The sequence below is a fragment of the Myotis daubentonii genome, chromosome 2, assembly GCF_963259705.1.
Source record: "Myotis daubentonii chromosome 2, mMyoDau2.1, whole genome shotgun sequence".
NCBI classification, from domain to species: domain Eukaryota; kingdom Metazoa; phylum Chordata; class Mammalia; order Chiroptera; family Vespertilionidae; genus Myotis; species Myotis daubentonii.
The window spans coordinates 180,952,670-180,968,811 of record NC_081841.1 but is presented as its reverse complement, the minus strand read 5'-3'; the positions used below and the strand labels follow the sequence as shown (position 1 = coordinate 180,968,811).

The following is a 16,142-nucleotide window of genomic DNA, read 5'->3' as shown; positions in this document are numbered from 1 at the left end:
ATCATGTTTGATCCTTTCCAAAGCCCCACAAGGTGGGGCACCGAAAATCTCCATTCTACCAGGAGAAAAGTGAGGCTCAGTGAGGCCTGCCACCTGTCCGTCGCCCTGCTGCCGAGAGGCAGAGCGGCGATGTGAGGGCTGGCAGGCTGACAGAGTTGCTCGCATCTACCGCTACAGACCACCCGGCTAGAAAGCCGGCACTTCCACAGAATCTGGGAAGGAGACCAAAACTCTATGACACAAATCTTAAATCGTGAAGCAGAGGTAAGAATGCAGCTAGAGTTTATTGCTCTCACAGTGAGTGGCTCCTCCTCAGGTCATCCAATTAAGACTTAGCCTTGGCTTTTCCAAAATAGGTTCCGTAAGCTAGCCCCTGGGTGCTTTTCGGTCATTATTTCTGCTCCTGTGTGCTTTTATCTCATTGCATTTCATTTATTTTATATATACACGAATACAGGTTATACACACACATATAGAAAATGTACATGTGATAAGTGTACAGCTCACTGAATCTGTACAAACTGATTGCACCCACAGAACCAGCACCACGGTCAAGAAGCAGAGCTTGCCCAGGGCCCCAGGAGCCCTTCGTGTACCCTCTGCAATCTCTTACACCAGCCAGATCAATTTGTCAAAACAGCCCAGTTTTAAATTTTATGACATTAGCTCTTGGGCGGGAATTTTGCTATGGACAGGGAGCATAATATAGATATATGGCAAGGCTGGAATGGTGATCGAGAGCATGGCTGTTGTTAGGCTCGGACTAGAATCCCAGCTCTAGCATTTCCTAGCTGTGTGCCTTTTGGGTATATGACTTAACCTCTTTAAGAAAAGGGATTTATAATGGGCCTACTTGGAACGAATAAAATACTATAAGCAAACCTAATACGATGCCTCGCACAGAGTTTATTACTCTCCAGAGCAGGTGTTGGCAAATTAGGGCTTTCTGTATTGTCAATAAAGTTTTATTGAAACGAAGTCACATCCACTCATTGTCTACTGTCTGTGGCTGCTTCTGTATTACAAGGGCAGATATGAATAGTTATGGCAGAGACCCTCTGGCCTGCAAAACCTCTAGAGGGTATTGACTAGCTGGCCCTTTACCAAGAACATTTGCTGGTCCCTCCTTTAGAACGTGAGCCATGTTCACTGTGGTACCACACGGACTGGGGCGGTCTGGCATGTGGTAACCACTCCTGTGGATGCTGTTATTTGTATTATATATGACAAACGCTACTTCTTTGTGTCATCATTATTGGCTTTTCTGAATTTGGCAGTTGAATGTATTTCTAAACAGCTCTAGAAGGAAGCAGTGAAATCACAAAAATCAACCCAGATAAAATGAAAGAAGTTAGCCCTGGAGATGCCCAGGAAGATCAATGTTTGTAAATTCTAGCAAAAAGAAGCACCCACAGACACAGCAAAGGCACTGAACTCGGAGCCAGGGGAACAAGACCAGAATCCCAGCTCTGCCATTAGCTAGTTAGCTGACCCAGATATGGAACAAGTCTCAGAGGCGCAGTCCCCTCGCCACTAATTTACAGTTTAGAAAGGCAACTCCAGCTGGACCGGAACGGGGCAAGATATACTGTAGTCGAAAAAGCCGTAAGGACCCTGCAGTAATTCAGGCAGGGTTGTCAGAAATAAGGAAATATCAGGTCTTCAAGGGCTTTGAGGATCACTATTTTCACATAAAGTAAGTTTATGAAACAATGTTCCATAGAACTTGCAACATCATATTGTTATTATTTGTTTCCTCGTCTGTCTTCCTAAAGTTGTGCACTTCTAATGAGTGGAGACCATAATTACTTCTTGTGTCACTTTAGATCACGTGTCTTCTACAGGATGGAGTGTGATGACTGACACAGTGAAGGCACAAAATCGTTCTTAGATGACTAAATGAACCTGGGATTACATCCGGCCCCTCGGTGGTCATTTGCCACATCAGAGAAAGGACCGGGAGTCAGGGAAGCTTCAATTTAACGGACGCACTAGAAAATGGGCAAAGAGTATTTAGAGGTAGGAATACGTTAAGAAAATAAAACTTGCGCTCATTTCTAGGGACATGACAGATTCACTCATTTACCACCTCCCTCCTCTCCTCCTTCCCTGCAATGCTGTCTTCCCTTGCTCGACGGTTCCCTCTCTGGTTCTCCTCTCTCTCTCTCCTCCTTTGAGGGTCCCTCCTTGTTTATCCATCCCTTAAACGCTGGTGTTCCCCTCTTGCCTCCTATTTACGTTCTACTCTCTCATCTAATTTCAGAGCTTCAATTACTACTTAAAATAACTTTAGGATTCTTGGTTTTCAGCTGGGATCTCCTTCCTGTGCTCCAGCAGATACACCTACGGGTACTGCCCACTGGACATCTCCATGGACGCCCAACTCCTCATGTCCTGGTGGAACTCGTGTCTTCACCTCTTTACAGACATGGTCTCTCTGAGGCTTTGCCTCTCCAGTGACTGGCGCCACTGTCCACCCAAATGGCAAAGTGGGAAAACCCATGTACACTGAGCCCTCTTTCCCTCACATGCCATTCCATTCAATCATATCCCTAACCCCACCCCCCAAGCTCTTGAATTCATCCCCCTCGCCCGGCTCCAGCCCTCTCTGTGATTCTCCCTCGGTTCTGTCTGCACCATCTCCCACCTGAGATGCTGGGAGCTCCTGACAGCTTTGCTGACTCCACTCTTGTTTTTTTCCAACGTGGCCACAGTTCTCTTTCGAAGCCATACATCGGCTCACATCGTGTTCCCTTTAAAACACATTCACAGTTTCCCAAACGCATTCGCTGGGTACAGAACTGTGCCACCCCACACCACGGACGCCAGCTGCATGTGACCACTGAGCACTTGGAATATGGCTGGTCTGTGTCAAATACACACCAGATTCGAAGACTTAGTGCAAAAATATGTAAAATATCTTATTTATAGTTTTGGCGTTGATTACATGTTTAGGATATATTAAACTAAATAAACTTTTAAGTTAATTTCACTTTTTAAACCATTTTAAACATAACTGTTAGAAAATGTGAAATTATGTATGTGGCTCATATTTCATTTGGATAGCAATGGTACAAAAAGTCCTTACCTTTCAAGCGCCTCTCTCTCTCTTCCTTCACCAGAGCCCTCTCCCCCTCACTGCTACCCTCTATCTGATTTGCAGGTTGCTGAATGGACCACCCAGTTTTGCAATATCTGGGCGATTTCTTAAACACAAATGTTGTTTGTTGTCCCTACCGTCCAATGCCCCCTGGCTCCAGGGCAGCACCTGTCACCTGCCCTGTACTGGTCACTGGATAAACCTGATGCCCCGCCTGGGTTATTCAGTCTCTGCATCTCACTAATATTGGATCTCCAACAAAAATTCTAGGGACTCAGCAGGTAATCAATGAAAGAATGAACAGAAATGCAATCAATAAACTTATAGTCTAAAAGGGTGTCTGATAAAAGACAGATTCAGATATAGCCTAAAAGGTGCCATCAGCCAGAAGAGACTAAAATATATATATATATATATAACAGTAAGCTATGCTGTCAAAGAACAATTAGGACATACAGGGTGGGGCACAAGTAGGTTATAGTTGTTCACATGGAAAATATAATAATCAATAATAATACAAGAAAAAATGTGGAGGGCTTGTGGAGAGGGATGGGAGTGCACTACAGGGAGTCAATGGGGGATTAAGGGGGACATGTGTAATATTTTCAACAGTAAAAATTTTTTAAAAAGAATAAACTGTGTTTTGCGTACTCACAAATGTAAACCTACTTTTGCCTCACCCTGTATTTAGCAAACGTTGATATAGTCAGACCCATGGATTAGGCAATTCTATGCCTTTGGATCTGAACTACAGAAATACTTGGCCATGAGAGCAAACATAAAAATGCACTAGAATTTTCACTGCAGCATCCTTTGTAACAGAAAAGATTGGGGACAACCTGTGTCCCATCATTTACAACTGAGCTGGTAAATTATGGCATATGCATTCACTGGAATGGCATAAAACTATTTTTAAAAGGAGGAAATGAATTCTATGTCCTGAAAAGGCAAGATCTCTGTGATATATTAATGGGGAAAAGTATGAAAAGCATACAAGTGTAAGAGTGTGTGTGTGTGTGTGTGTGTGTGTGTGTGTGTGTGTGTGCGCGCGCGCGCGCGCGCTTTGATCAGAAGAATACATAAGAAGCCGGTAATGGTCCCAGAGGGAGAGATGAGGAAAAGAGTGAGAGGAGAGAGCCTTCATGTGTACTCCCTTTGAATGCGCTAATGCTGTGCACACATTACTCTCAGAAAAAGATTAAAGACGCTTTCTGGGTACTTTTCCTCTGTATATTTCTGTACGGTCAAGAAAAGATCCTGATTACTCCGTTCTCCCAAGTCAAAAGATAATAAAATAGCAGCATCAACATGACACCCCTTACCGTGATCTTCTTGTGGTCAGGAAACTCAAGGCCAAAATAGTCGCCCTCCACGAGGTTGAGGTGGTTGCAAACTGCATCCAGCAACACTTTCCCCGGGGCTCTTTGCTGGGAAGAGAAACAAGAGGCGTTATTCCCTCCGAGCCAGGCAGGAGCACAGAGAGTTCCCAGGCACCGCTCCCTGCCACGCACACAGTGTCCCGTTATTCACATCTTGCATCAGTGCAGCGATTTTCAACTGGTGTGCCGCAAGCATTTTTAAAACATGTTAATACCTGATAGCTGGTCAGGGGCACTGACCTCTTTTCCCTTAGATTATCAAATTAAAAAATGACAGCAACAGCTGCCTGGTGTGAATGAATCAAAATTATACATATTTTTTGTCAGATTGGCAAAAAATACAATTTTTTTTTGGTCTGCCGAAGAATTTTAGTAATTAGTTTATGTTTATAAGATTAAAAGGCTGAAAGTCATGGCATTAGTGTGATATATTTGCTATAATTAGTGGGCCAACATTGACACATTATTATCACCTGAAACCCACTGTTTACATTAAGGTTCACTCATTGTGTTGCATAGTTCTATGCAGTTTGACAAATGTGTAATATCATGTATCCATCATCCCAAAAATCCACTGTGCTCTATCCATTCAACCTTTATCTCCCTCCTCCTTAACTCCTGGCAACCATTAATCTTTTAACTGTGTTTGTAGCTTTGCCTTTTTTAGATAGCCATATAGTTGGAATCACAAAGTACTGTATGGAGACTTTTCAGATTGTCATCTTTCACTTAGCAATATGCATTTAAGCTTCCTTTATATCTTTTCCTGCCTTGATAGCTTCATTTCTTTTGATCACTGAATAATATTCCATTGAATGGACCACAGTTTGTTTATGCATTCACCTACTGAAGGACACCATAGTTGCTCAAGTTTTTATAATTATGAATAAAACTCCTATAACTGTGTGCAGGTTTTGTGTGACATCAGTTTTCAACTCAGGATCCCCCTGAAACCCTGCCCTGTGTCTCTCTCCCCAGGAATACGGTAAAACTTAGGGCTTTTCTTCTCTTGGTTATTATAATACTCTGTGCAGACTCTCATCTAGTCTACATGTAGACTACCCATCTATTGAAGGGAAAGGCCATATTTTATTAATCCTGTATCTATAGCGCTTAAAGACCAACCAATTTTGTTAGAATGAATGAATAAACAAATCAAGAAAAGTTACTCATTCCACAATATTATATAAATTAAAGAGCTATGAGTCTGTCTCTCTGATTAGGTTCTGAGTTATTTATTCACCTCTCTATTGCCATTGCCTAACAAGGCATCTGACACTCTAATAATGTCTGTTAAAATCAATGCTGCGTGTGTATTTTCTATACACTGAATCTATAAGCAAAGAGAATCCTATATAATAAAAGGCTAATATGCAAATTGTCCCCTCGACAGGGAGTAAGACCGGGAGCTCAACCAGGAGTGGGGCTAGCCAGCCAACCATCCTCGGCCCCTCTCCCCGCTGGCCTGGCCTTATCACCACCAATCGGGGCGGGCTGGCTGGCCCCCATCCATGCACGAATTTGTGCACTGGGCCTCTAGTAGGATATATAAGAACCCATTTTTTACCCTAACAGCTTAGAATCATATTGGTTTCCCTTCACTCTCCAGCGGACTCCTAGTGACCCACTAATAAAATAGACCCAACTCTACCACACAGATCAAACACTGAAAGAAAAATGTTTCAAAGACATGATCATCTCCAGTTACTGCTTTTCTAGTTTCACTTCCTCTCTGAGGAACCAATTAGTAATCCAGGAGACCAGCAAGTCCATTAGCCTGCCCCAGCGTGACCTGAGGAGTCATCAAAGGTGCTTCAGTGTCCAGCAATAAAGCACCTTCTTTTAAAAAAAATACTTTTATTGATTTCAGAGAGGAAGAGAGAGGGAGACAGAGATAGAAACATCAATGATCAGAGAGAACTGTTGATGGGCTGCCTCCTGCACACCCCACACTTGGGATCAAACCAGCAACCCAGACATAGGCTCTGACTAGGAACCAAACCATGACCTCCAGGTTCATAGGTCGACCCACCAAGTCACACAGGGTGGGCCCTCTTTTTAAACAGATACCAATTTATGCTCCTATAATTCCTCATCATTGAAATCCAGAAGATATTCACAGCCATCTAATGGCGTGTAATATTCTCCATGGATAATTCCAAACTCGCCAGGCTTTGGACTTTGAATGCCTGGTCCAAGGGTTACTGGTAGAGTCATTTTACTTGTACTGATCGAAGGCAGGAGTAACAGGTCATTGAATGTAACCCATTCTCTTCTATCAATCATACCCCACCCCCTGCTGCCCACATACACCTGCATTTATCCAGTGAATTTAAGAGCCACATGGATTACAGGTCACCAATCTTATTTTTCCTTTCTTTGGGACACACTGTGCCCTAACCAGTCATGCTGAGAGCACTTGGGAATTCCTCAGCTAAGCTAAAGCAGGTCCTGGGTTCAAGTTCTCACTCCTGCCCCCAAAGAGCTACCCAAGTAACTGACACACAGCTCTTTGCTCTCTACACCCTCCTCTCTGACTGGTAAAATCTGCAAGCATTAATGAGAACATTATAAACAAAGGCCTGGGCCAGTGGTCGGCAAACTCATTAGTCAACAGAGCCAAATATCAACAGTACTTCTTCAAAATAGACTCGCCCAGGCTGAAAATAGACTTCTGCGCATGGGCCACGAAGTTTCAATCACACTGTACGCACGCTCGCATGTGGTACTTTGTGGAAGAGCCACACTCAAGGGGCCAAAGAGCTGCATGTGGCTCGCGAGCCGCAGTTTGCCGACCACGGGCCTGGGCCTAAGAAGTTGTGGAAGCATTCCTATATCATAACATGTTTGTTAAAGAGAAGACCACAAGCCAGTTTCACAATCCTTCTTCCTCACAATTCTTGACATTTCCTATTTGTTAAAAAACAAACTATCAATTATCTGACCAGCTGGCAAGCACTCACATTTCCAAAGAATCCCTGGAAATAAGTGAATTTGAGAGCTTCATCATGAGACTTTACAATTCCACGCTGGAAGTCCAAATAAACAAAAGAATCAATATACAATGTATGTCTTTAAAGACATGCTGTTCAACTAAGTGCCTCAGGCAAGGGGGACTTTCCACCTGAACTGAGTCAGCGGAGAGTTTTGTGAATGTATCCAGCACATATTGGTAAAAATAAGGGGCTAGAAATAGATGCCTGGAATCTAGTTGATAAATGATACAAATCTGGTCTCAATTCTTAACAGTTTCCTTAAAGTTTATTATGTTGTACAAATCCTTTGTATGAAATGATTTCTCTACGTACCAAAATTTTTATATAGAAAGAAATAAATTTAGAGTTTGAATGATATTATAGCTCCTAACAATCATCATAAAACAGATCCCTGAATTTCCCTATGAAAGCTGGTGATATTCAGGGAGCATCACTAGAAAGTATTTATGGTTTAAATGCAACCACTCCATAACAATTTCATGGGTAAGTGGTCCTCAGCATTAACACCCCAAATGTGTGCCCGGCACAATGGTCGAAAAAGCTCCTAGACATCACGATTCCAAAGCTCAAAGGCCCAGTTCCCTTTCTTCTAGGAGCTGGGGTAGAACTGCCTGGGAGTATCCATGCACAAGGGCTAACTTCTACAGAGAAAACGTCTTGGAGGAGGGAAGAAGAGTTGCATCCTCATTCTTTATGAAAAACTACCCCTCTACTTCCTCTTCCTGTGGATTTTCTCCCTCAGTCATTCTCTACACTCTTCTCCAATGAATTTCTGAGCCTCACACTAAAAGTAATTCTGTTCAGAATCATATCACAGAACATAAAATGGATAGTGGTGGTGACTGCACAACATTCTGAATGTACTTAATGCCACTGAATTATATACTTAAAAATGGCTGAAATGATAAATTTTATGTTATGTCTATTTTGCCACAATAAAAAAAAAAGTGCAAGAGGAAAGGGCAGGGGAAAGGAACTGAGGAATAGGGTTCGCATTATAATCAACTGAGGAGGGTCACTCACAACAGAATCTATTTACTTCACATTAGATCTTAAAACAATATTGCGGGGCTGGATCCGGCTCAAGCGGAGCGGCTGTGCAGAGGAGCCATCACATGGGAAGAGTGTGTGACTATCCGCACATGTGCACTAATATTCCTCAGCGCAAAGAGCTCGTCTACGTGTCTGACAAAAAAGTCATAAAATAACCTTGGTGGAAGTAACCACAAATTACACATTTGGTGCAGGCTCTGCACGGAAAATTGATGCTGGGGTTTAAAAACTACCAATCCACTAGCCCCTTATTGCTAAAACGAATGTGAAAGTCAGTCAATAAAATCTGAATGGGGGTAAAAGTATAGATTAAACTGGGAGAACAGAAAGTAGAGATCCTGAAAAAAATTCAACTGTAAAGGGATTTCTTTTTCAAATAGTAACTTACTTTAAGATACACACACACACACACACACACACACACACATTTATATTATGGCTATATAAGCTGTCATATATAAGGAAGGAAACCAAGTTATTTAGGCATCATTTGAAAACCTGCATTAATTATGCTCCAAAAGGCATTTGAATTTTAATCTAGTGGACAGATAAATGGGCTGATTTCAAACTGTATGTCCCTATGCTTTCTGCCTTTTGAATTGGCTTTTCACGCAATCCTACAAAATTAAGTTTTAGGAGGAGGTTTACATTCTTGGGGGATGTCTGGCAAGTAAGCACTGAATAATAAACAGTATGAACATTCACATACAGCTTCAAGCTATTAAAAACTGAACCAAAGTTGCTTTAGTTTATGGTGCTTTTAAAATATGTCTGTGCCTTCGGGTAATTTCTGTCCCATAAAGTTTTATGAGGGAGTAGCTCTTTTCCTCCTCTAAAAGAATAAAGACACAATTCTTTCTGGGTTGGGGGTGTCTTCTCCTCCCTCTCTAAGGGTCTGAAAAATGGTGCGTCCCACTGAATACGAGCTAAGGCTCTGCCTTTCTGAAATTACCTCGTAGACAAAACTATCAAGATGACCTCTGACCAGGTTTATAAAATCTGCATCTGCACAAGTTTCAGAGAGCTCTGTTTTGGGATCAATACCTCCATGGCAACCAGGCCATGCTCTCATCCAGCAGAAGGGAAGGGTCTCTCTCAAGGGCCTTGGCCCCCTTTCTGCCACCATTAAAGCTTATTAGAATCTTGTTCAAATCCCCATAATTCACTAACCTTCAGCATGTGTGATCTTAGGGCGTTATAACTGCAGGTTTCCTCAGGCTCTCTGGCAGTGTGCAACCAGGTGAGTGGAAGTGTTAATCACTACTACGGTTTGGGGCAGCTGGGGTACATTTATCAAGCAAGTTGCCCTGTGCCGGTGCTGTGCTAGGTGCTGTGCTAGGTGCTGAGGGAAGGAAATCAATAAGGTAAGTGCCTCTTTCTGAGTTGGGGTGGAGACAAATAACCAAGTAAATTAGAATATATGGTAAGTGCTATGTTAGAGGAGGGGGGTAGGTGAGTGAGCGAGCATTTGCTCTCTGGCATCTCTTCTTAGAAAAACACTAATCCTCTTGGACCAGGATCAGGGCTTCACCTTATGACCTTATTTGACCTTGCTCCAAATCCAGCCATACTGGGGATTAGGGCTAGAACCTATGAGTTGGGGACACAGTTCAGTCCACAGCACATGGAGTCATGAAAGGACTAGAAATACTATCTACTTCCTAGGATCAATGAAAACTAAATAAAGCAATGACCCCAAAGTGTTTGGCAAAGGGTCTGGCCCACAACACAAGTTCTCTGCCATTGTTGCTGCTACCGTGATGGGGAAATGTTCCTTTACAGAATTCATGGCAGGCCAATGGGTTGACATTGAAGAGGAGGAGGTCCATTTCCCAGCCCCAAAGGCATGCCTCAGCATTGTCACAGAATGCAAAGCCTGGCTACCACATCCACATGCTGTGTGACAATGTCCCCAAGGGCAGAGTCCATACCCAGGCCCCTGCCTATTCTGCCCTCCCCTGCCTATTCTGCCCTCGAATGCTGCTGGAGGTGGCTCGGAGCAGCACTTCTCTGATTTATGGACCCTCTCATCATCTGCGGACCTTGATAAGCTGCAGGTGCTGGGGTGGTGGCTGAGGATCTGAATTTCTAACAGGCTCCCTGCTGCTGCTGGTGAGAAGCCTATGCTTTGAATGCAAGGTGAGATTGAAGCGATACAGCTGCAATCCAAGGAACCCTGAGGACTGATGGCTCCCACGAGAAGCTGCAAGGGTACCAAAGGGAAAGTGGCCCTGACAACTCCTTGATTTTGGACTTCTAGCCTCCAGAACTGCAGGGACAAAGCACTCATGTTCCCCACTGTCCCTTTCAAATAAAGGGCTTAAAACAGATTAATAACCCAGAAAACAGATTCGAGATAAAAATTCTGGACTTCAAAATTTCTCTAATTTGCCAATCAAATATATTCAACAAGTAGTGGACTGATTATGGGAGGCAATTCATTGTTCCTGTTAAGAGGTGTTCCTCTTTTTACTATTGTTGCTTTGGATGTGAATGATGCTAACTGAAGCTCTTTTTACAAAATATTCTCTTTTGAGATCCTTCCACAAGGTGAGGTAGAAAGGGTGGGATTCAGGCTCAGCAGTCACACAGCTCACACCGCATCCACCCCCACCCCCAGCTGTCCGTCCAGGGTGTCACCTTCCCCGCCCCTCTGCACACAGTCAGGAGCTATCAAGCAGGTAGAAGTTCAAGGAGAGTGCAATTTGAGAAATCGACAGGAACCCACCTATGTGTCTGTAAAGCACATTTTCTTAGAAATTGTAGCAGAAGGCCATTGCTAGACTAGACTCACTATAACTGATGAAAAGAATGTTGGGCTTGTGGCTCAATATGGCAGGCTGATTACATGCAGCTTTTCTCCACAATACCCAGGAAGCCTGCGTAAACAAACACTCAAATAATGAAAACAGGGGGAAAAGGAATAAATTCATAGAACACAGAGACAATGAAAGGGGAGACAGCAGGTGAGAAATTTCTCCCAAATTCTAGAAGATGACAGAGGAAAAAGCTGACATTGAATTACAGAAAACAGGAGAGAGAGTCAGCAACAGAAAGCGGCCAAATTGCGCAGAACTCCTCGGAAAGTCAGAAATGGGAGATGCCAGGTACTTTCGATGATACAGGGGAGAGTAAAAAACTTTTTAAAAACACTGTAATTTTTATCCTCATATAGCTAAGAATTTACAACTTAAAAAATAAAAACCCAGAAGGTTATAACAAGGAACATTTGGATAACAAGAAAGAGCTGTTAGAAGTAAAAATAGCAGAGCAGAAAGAAAACTCACACTAGAAGAGCTTAAAGATACAGTTGAAAATTCCTAGAAACTAAGCCCGCGGACAAAGAGATGGTAACAAAGAGAAGACAGGAGACATTTAACGCTCAATTCGACTTCCAGCACTTGAACATGTGCCTTCTGCACCGAGACACCCACAAGGGGAGGAAATGATGCAAGAATGACATAAGGATCTTAAGGGTTTAACTTTTTAGATTGATAAAGGCCAGAGAGCCCGGCTGATGTAGTTCAGCGGTTGAACATCGACCTATGAACCAGGAGGTCACTATTTGGTTCCTGATCAGGACACATGCCCGGGTTGTGGGCTCAATCCCCAGCACGGGGCATGCAGAAGGCAGCCAATTGATGATTCTCTCATCATTGATGTTTCTATCTCTCTCTCCCTCTCCCTTCCTCTCTGAAATAAAAAAATATATATATTTAAAAATATATATATAATTAAAAATAAATCTTTAAAAGACAGAAATGGAATAGCTGAAATGTGCGAGATGTTTCTTGTGTTGTTTGCCCAGCCCTTCAGTGACTTGGAGCGGCTGTGTAATATAATTACGAAGAATACAAATTGGGGGCTGCCTTCTTGCCAATCCCATGGCAGTATGACCTTGGGCAAGTTCCCCTGTGGGCCTCAGTTTTCTCTTCTGTAGAGTGGGAATAATGGCTGACCCATCTCATTGGGGTGTGGTGAGGATTAAATGACATAGCAGACATGGAGCTCTTAGGATGGCATCCAGTACTCAGTAAGCTCACCTGGGTATTAGCGATGCAGGAGGAGAAGTGGGAGGCAAGAAAATTACTCAAAAGCCAAACAGCGGACCTGGTGGTAGCCTGCTCAGCACACGGTGTGATCACGATGGTTGTGCAATGCCAACCAGAGCAAGAACAGAAACTGCAACTTTAAGACCCAAGTCTGGGGAACCGGAACAAGGCCTTCATTCTGGGAGAACGTAGCTAAATGTTTAGGCCTGCCCATCCACTGGGTCCACAGCGCAGCGATTCTTTCTCCTGGCTGTGGCTCCAGGGGTGGCCACGCCGTCTGCCAGGACACACTGTGCTCCTTGTTCCCCTCGGCACGGAGACCCAGCGTTCAGAACACTCATTAAACACACTGCAGATTGGATTTCAGAGTCCCGACTCCAGGCCAAGAGGAGAATGGGCCCTTTCAGCTCCTTCGCTGTAATTTAGCTACGTTAAAACCACAGCGTCATTCGTATAGAACCGCCCTTCTTCCTTCATGCCAAGGCTGTGTGATGTGTGTGTGCGTGTGTACATGCATACATGTGCGTGCGCACACATGCTCAAGAAGTAGTGGATTTCTACTGCTATCTTGCAAACCTGTAATGCAGTGAGCAAAAGAAAAAATGTCTATGGAGAATTCAGCTATTCAGAATGCTGGCTTAATCTGCTCTTGACCTTGAGCAATTCATTGTCTTTTAATCACTTTTAAAAGTAGATGAGTAAAAGATTCCAAAATTTAACAAAAAAAAATTTTTTGCATAACCTCTTGCCACTTTAAATATCCATTAGGCAGGGAATAAACTATCCCACAAATAATGAATAAGGCGAGCAGCAACCAGACTATGACTCAAGGAAAGCATTACACCCTTCCCAGCAACAGAAGAATGCGTGCATTTTCCTTGTGTCTATTTCGTTTGGCACTTTTCTCTTTGGGTTCAGTGGTCTAATTAAACCTCAAAAGTGCATCAGCCTGCTGAGCCTGAACTTTCTGAAAATACACCTGATATCACACACTTGGCTTCCAACATTAGTATTTCGAGGGAACATGTAAGGTAGGTACTTCACTGAATTTAGCTTAGCGTCTGAACAGCAAGGTAAAGACTGTAGAACAAGCCACCCAATGTGGCTCCCGGTTCCCGCCTTTCCCCTGCCTCTTCTACCATGCCTTCCTCCAAAACCAATCTCTAAGGCTCTTGGAGAACCTCTAAGAACATTAAGTGAAAGAAAATTACTCTGTTAGATGTTAACAGACACTTTAACCAGAAAACATTTTTAGTGTTTTTCAATTAGTCAGCGGGGAGAATGGGAACATTTTCTCAATCCTGAACAGGGAATTTAAAATTATTTTTATAGCATAAGGCTTTTAAATTTGAAAATATGTAAATCATGGCTTTCAGGTTCCTTTAAGAATTCTTGGCTCTGGAGTACCCAGAAAACCTCCGGAACCAATACTATTTATTTTTCATTCTTTTTCGGATACGTTTCAGGTTTCATGTTATGTTCACAGTGGAAGTGACTGAGGTAGGAGTGGGCTCCAGCTCCAGGTTTATGTATCTGCAAGGAGGTCAGAGTTGAAATCATAAAGTTAATACTTCTCTCCCTTTAAAAAACTGGAATGCTCAGATTAATGTAAGCACACACTAGATTTAGGGGAAAGAAAACTTACAAATAAGTCTATAATAAAGGTACAAGAAGCATATGTAATAAAGACAGAAAGCAGATGATACAGAAAGTAGAAGAGTGGTTCCCAGGGCCTAGGAGGAGGTAGGGACGGGAGTTCTTATTCAGTAGGCACAGAGTTTCAGTTTGGGAAGACAGAGAGGGCGATGGAGATGGATGGTGGTGATAGGTGCACAACAAGGTGAATGTACTTAATGCCACTGAACTGTACACTTACAAACACTTAAAATAAATGTAAATATTATGTTATGTGTGTTTCATCACAATGTTGAAAAAATTCAAAAATATTGAAAATCTATTGAAAGGACTGGTAAATTTAGGAAGGGGGGGTGGGGGGTGGGGGGTAGCAGGAGAGAAAGCCAAGCACCATAAAAAGAATTTTCATTATAAAAATAGAGGGAAACCTAACTTTTGCATCTCTTCCAATAAACAAAGCTATTACTATCTATACTAATAAAAGGGTAATATGCTAATTACACCAGATAGACCAGACATCTTCCAGATGTCCTTCTGGACAAAGCTGCAGTGGCTGAGAGGGCTGAGGGCAGGCAGCCACAATGGCCGGCAGTGGCAGCAGCAGCGGGGTGATGGGGGCGGCGCCTTCCTCTGATTGGCCCGGTCACCTCCCACAGAGGGAGGCCAGACTGTGGCTTATGCCCGCTCCCTGAGGGGAGCGGGCCTAAGCCGTCAGTAGGATATCCCCTGAAGGCTCTTGGACTGTGAGAGGAGGCAGGCCAGGCTGAGGGACACCCCTCCACCCCCCAGTGCACGAATTTTCATGCACCGGGCCTCTATAGTTAGCTATAAAAATGTATGAGATTACATTTGCGAGCAGTACAGAGTGAGTTTCACTGGGTCATAATTTCGATGCCTGGTTTGTCACTTACCATCTATGTGGTCTGGGCAAGTTAAATGGCCTCCCTGGGCATAGATTTTCCCTTTGAACAATGGAATAATAATACCCCCTAAAGAAGTAGCTAGGATAAGCAAATGAGATGAAGACACATAAAGCGCCCACGTTTAGAAGGTACTCAATAAACCATTTTTAATTGAAACCTTTGCCAGGTTATATTTCCAACGTTTGGTAGCTATGCAAACTCCCTCTTGAGTATTTTTAAGCCTTACTACACTTTAACCGCCATAAAATAAAATGTATACTTTCCCTTATATTCCAGTACTTTTTGATGAGGGGTTGAGGAATGAGATAGTGTCTATAAGAGAGAGTGGTGGGTGGGGGTTAGGAGGGCTCTGTTATGATCAATGAACTGGAAAACCACTAAAAAGCAAAAAAAATTATGTGTTCACTGTTGATGACAGTCCCTTCCCACCAGCACCTTGCTAGAGTAAGACAAACCCTAAGCACACAGACCCTAGATTTGTGAAAAAGAAACAAATAAGTATATAGCAAAAGCATGGAAAGTGCATCCAAAAATACTCGGCCAGAAGGACTGCCAAGAGTCTGAATTAAACACATTTTTCCTTTAAGTATCAGACAACAAGCCCCTTGAGTGCTAATAAACCGCAGTGCTGACAAACACGATCATTCTGCATAGCGGACATCACAGTTTCTCTAAGTTTTTACAAACTTAATAGGAAGGAATGCTGGTCAGCAGCCAGGATTTAATTAAGGAGCTAATTCTAGCACAGCCATGATTCCGAAGGGACTCTGAAAACCAGGTTCACCTGGAAACTTCAGATCACCCACACCCTCAAACGCCTCTACGCATGGAGTCTCACATGCATGAAGAGTTTGGGGAAGCATCGCTCAATGATTGATTCACACCCACCGTCCTGGCACACAAGAACTTGGAAACCACTCGGCTTACTTTTTATAACATTGTCCTCAAATTTACCTGTTTGAACACCTTGATGAAATGTTTTCATGACAATTCTCTTGTATTTC

At 43.1% G+C, this 16,142-nt stretch overlaps 1 protein-coding gene across 4 annotated transcripts in view; it reads right to left on the bottom strand.

Moving 5' to 3' along the window:
- FARP1 (FERM, ARH/RhoGEF and pleckstrin domain protein 1) overlaps window positions 1-16,142 on the bottom strand; it is a 277,332-nt gene that overhangs the window by 93,918 nt on the left and 167,272 nt on the right. For all 4 annotated transcript variants that reach the window (XM_059685013.1, XM_059685014.1, XM_059685015.1 and 1 more), the window contains exon 3: window positions 4,423-4,527. In XM_059685013.1, the coding sequence (XP_059540996.1) occupies window positions 4,423-4,527 (105 nt within the window). The remainder of the gene's footprint in view (window positions 1-4,422; window positions 4,528-16,142) is intronic.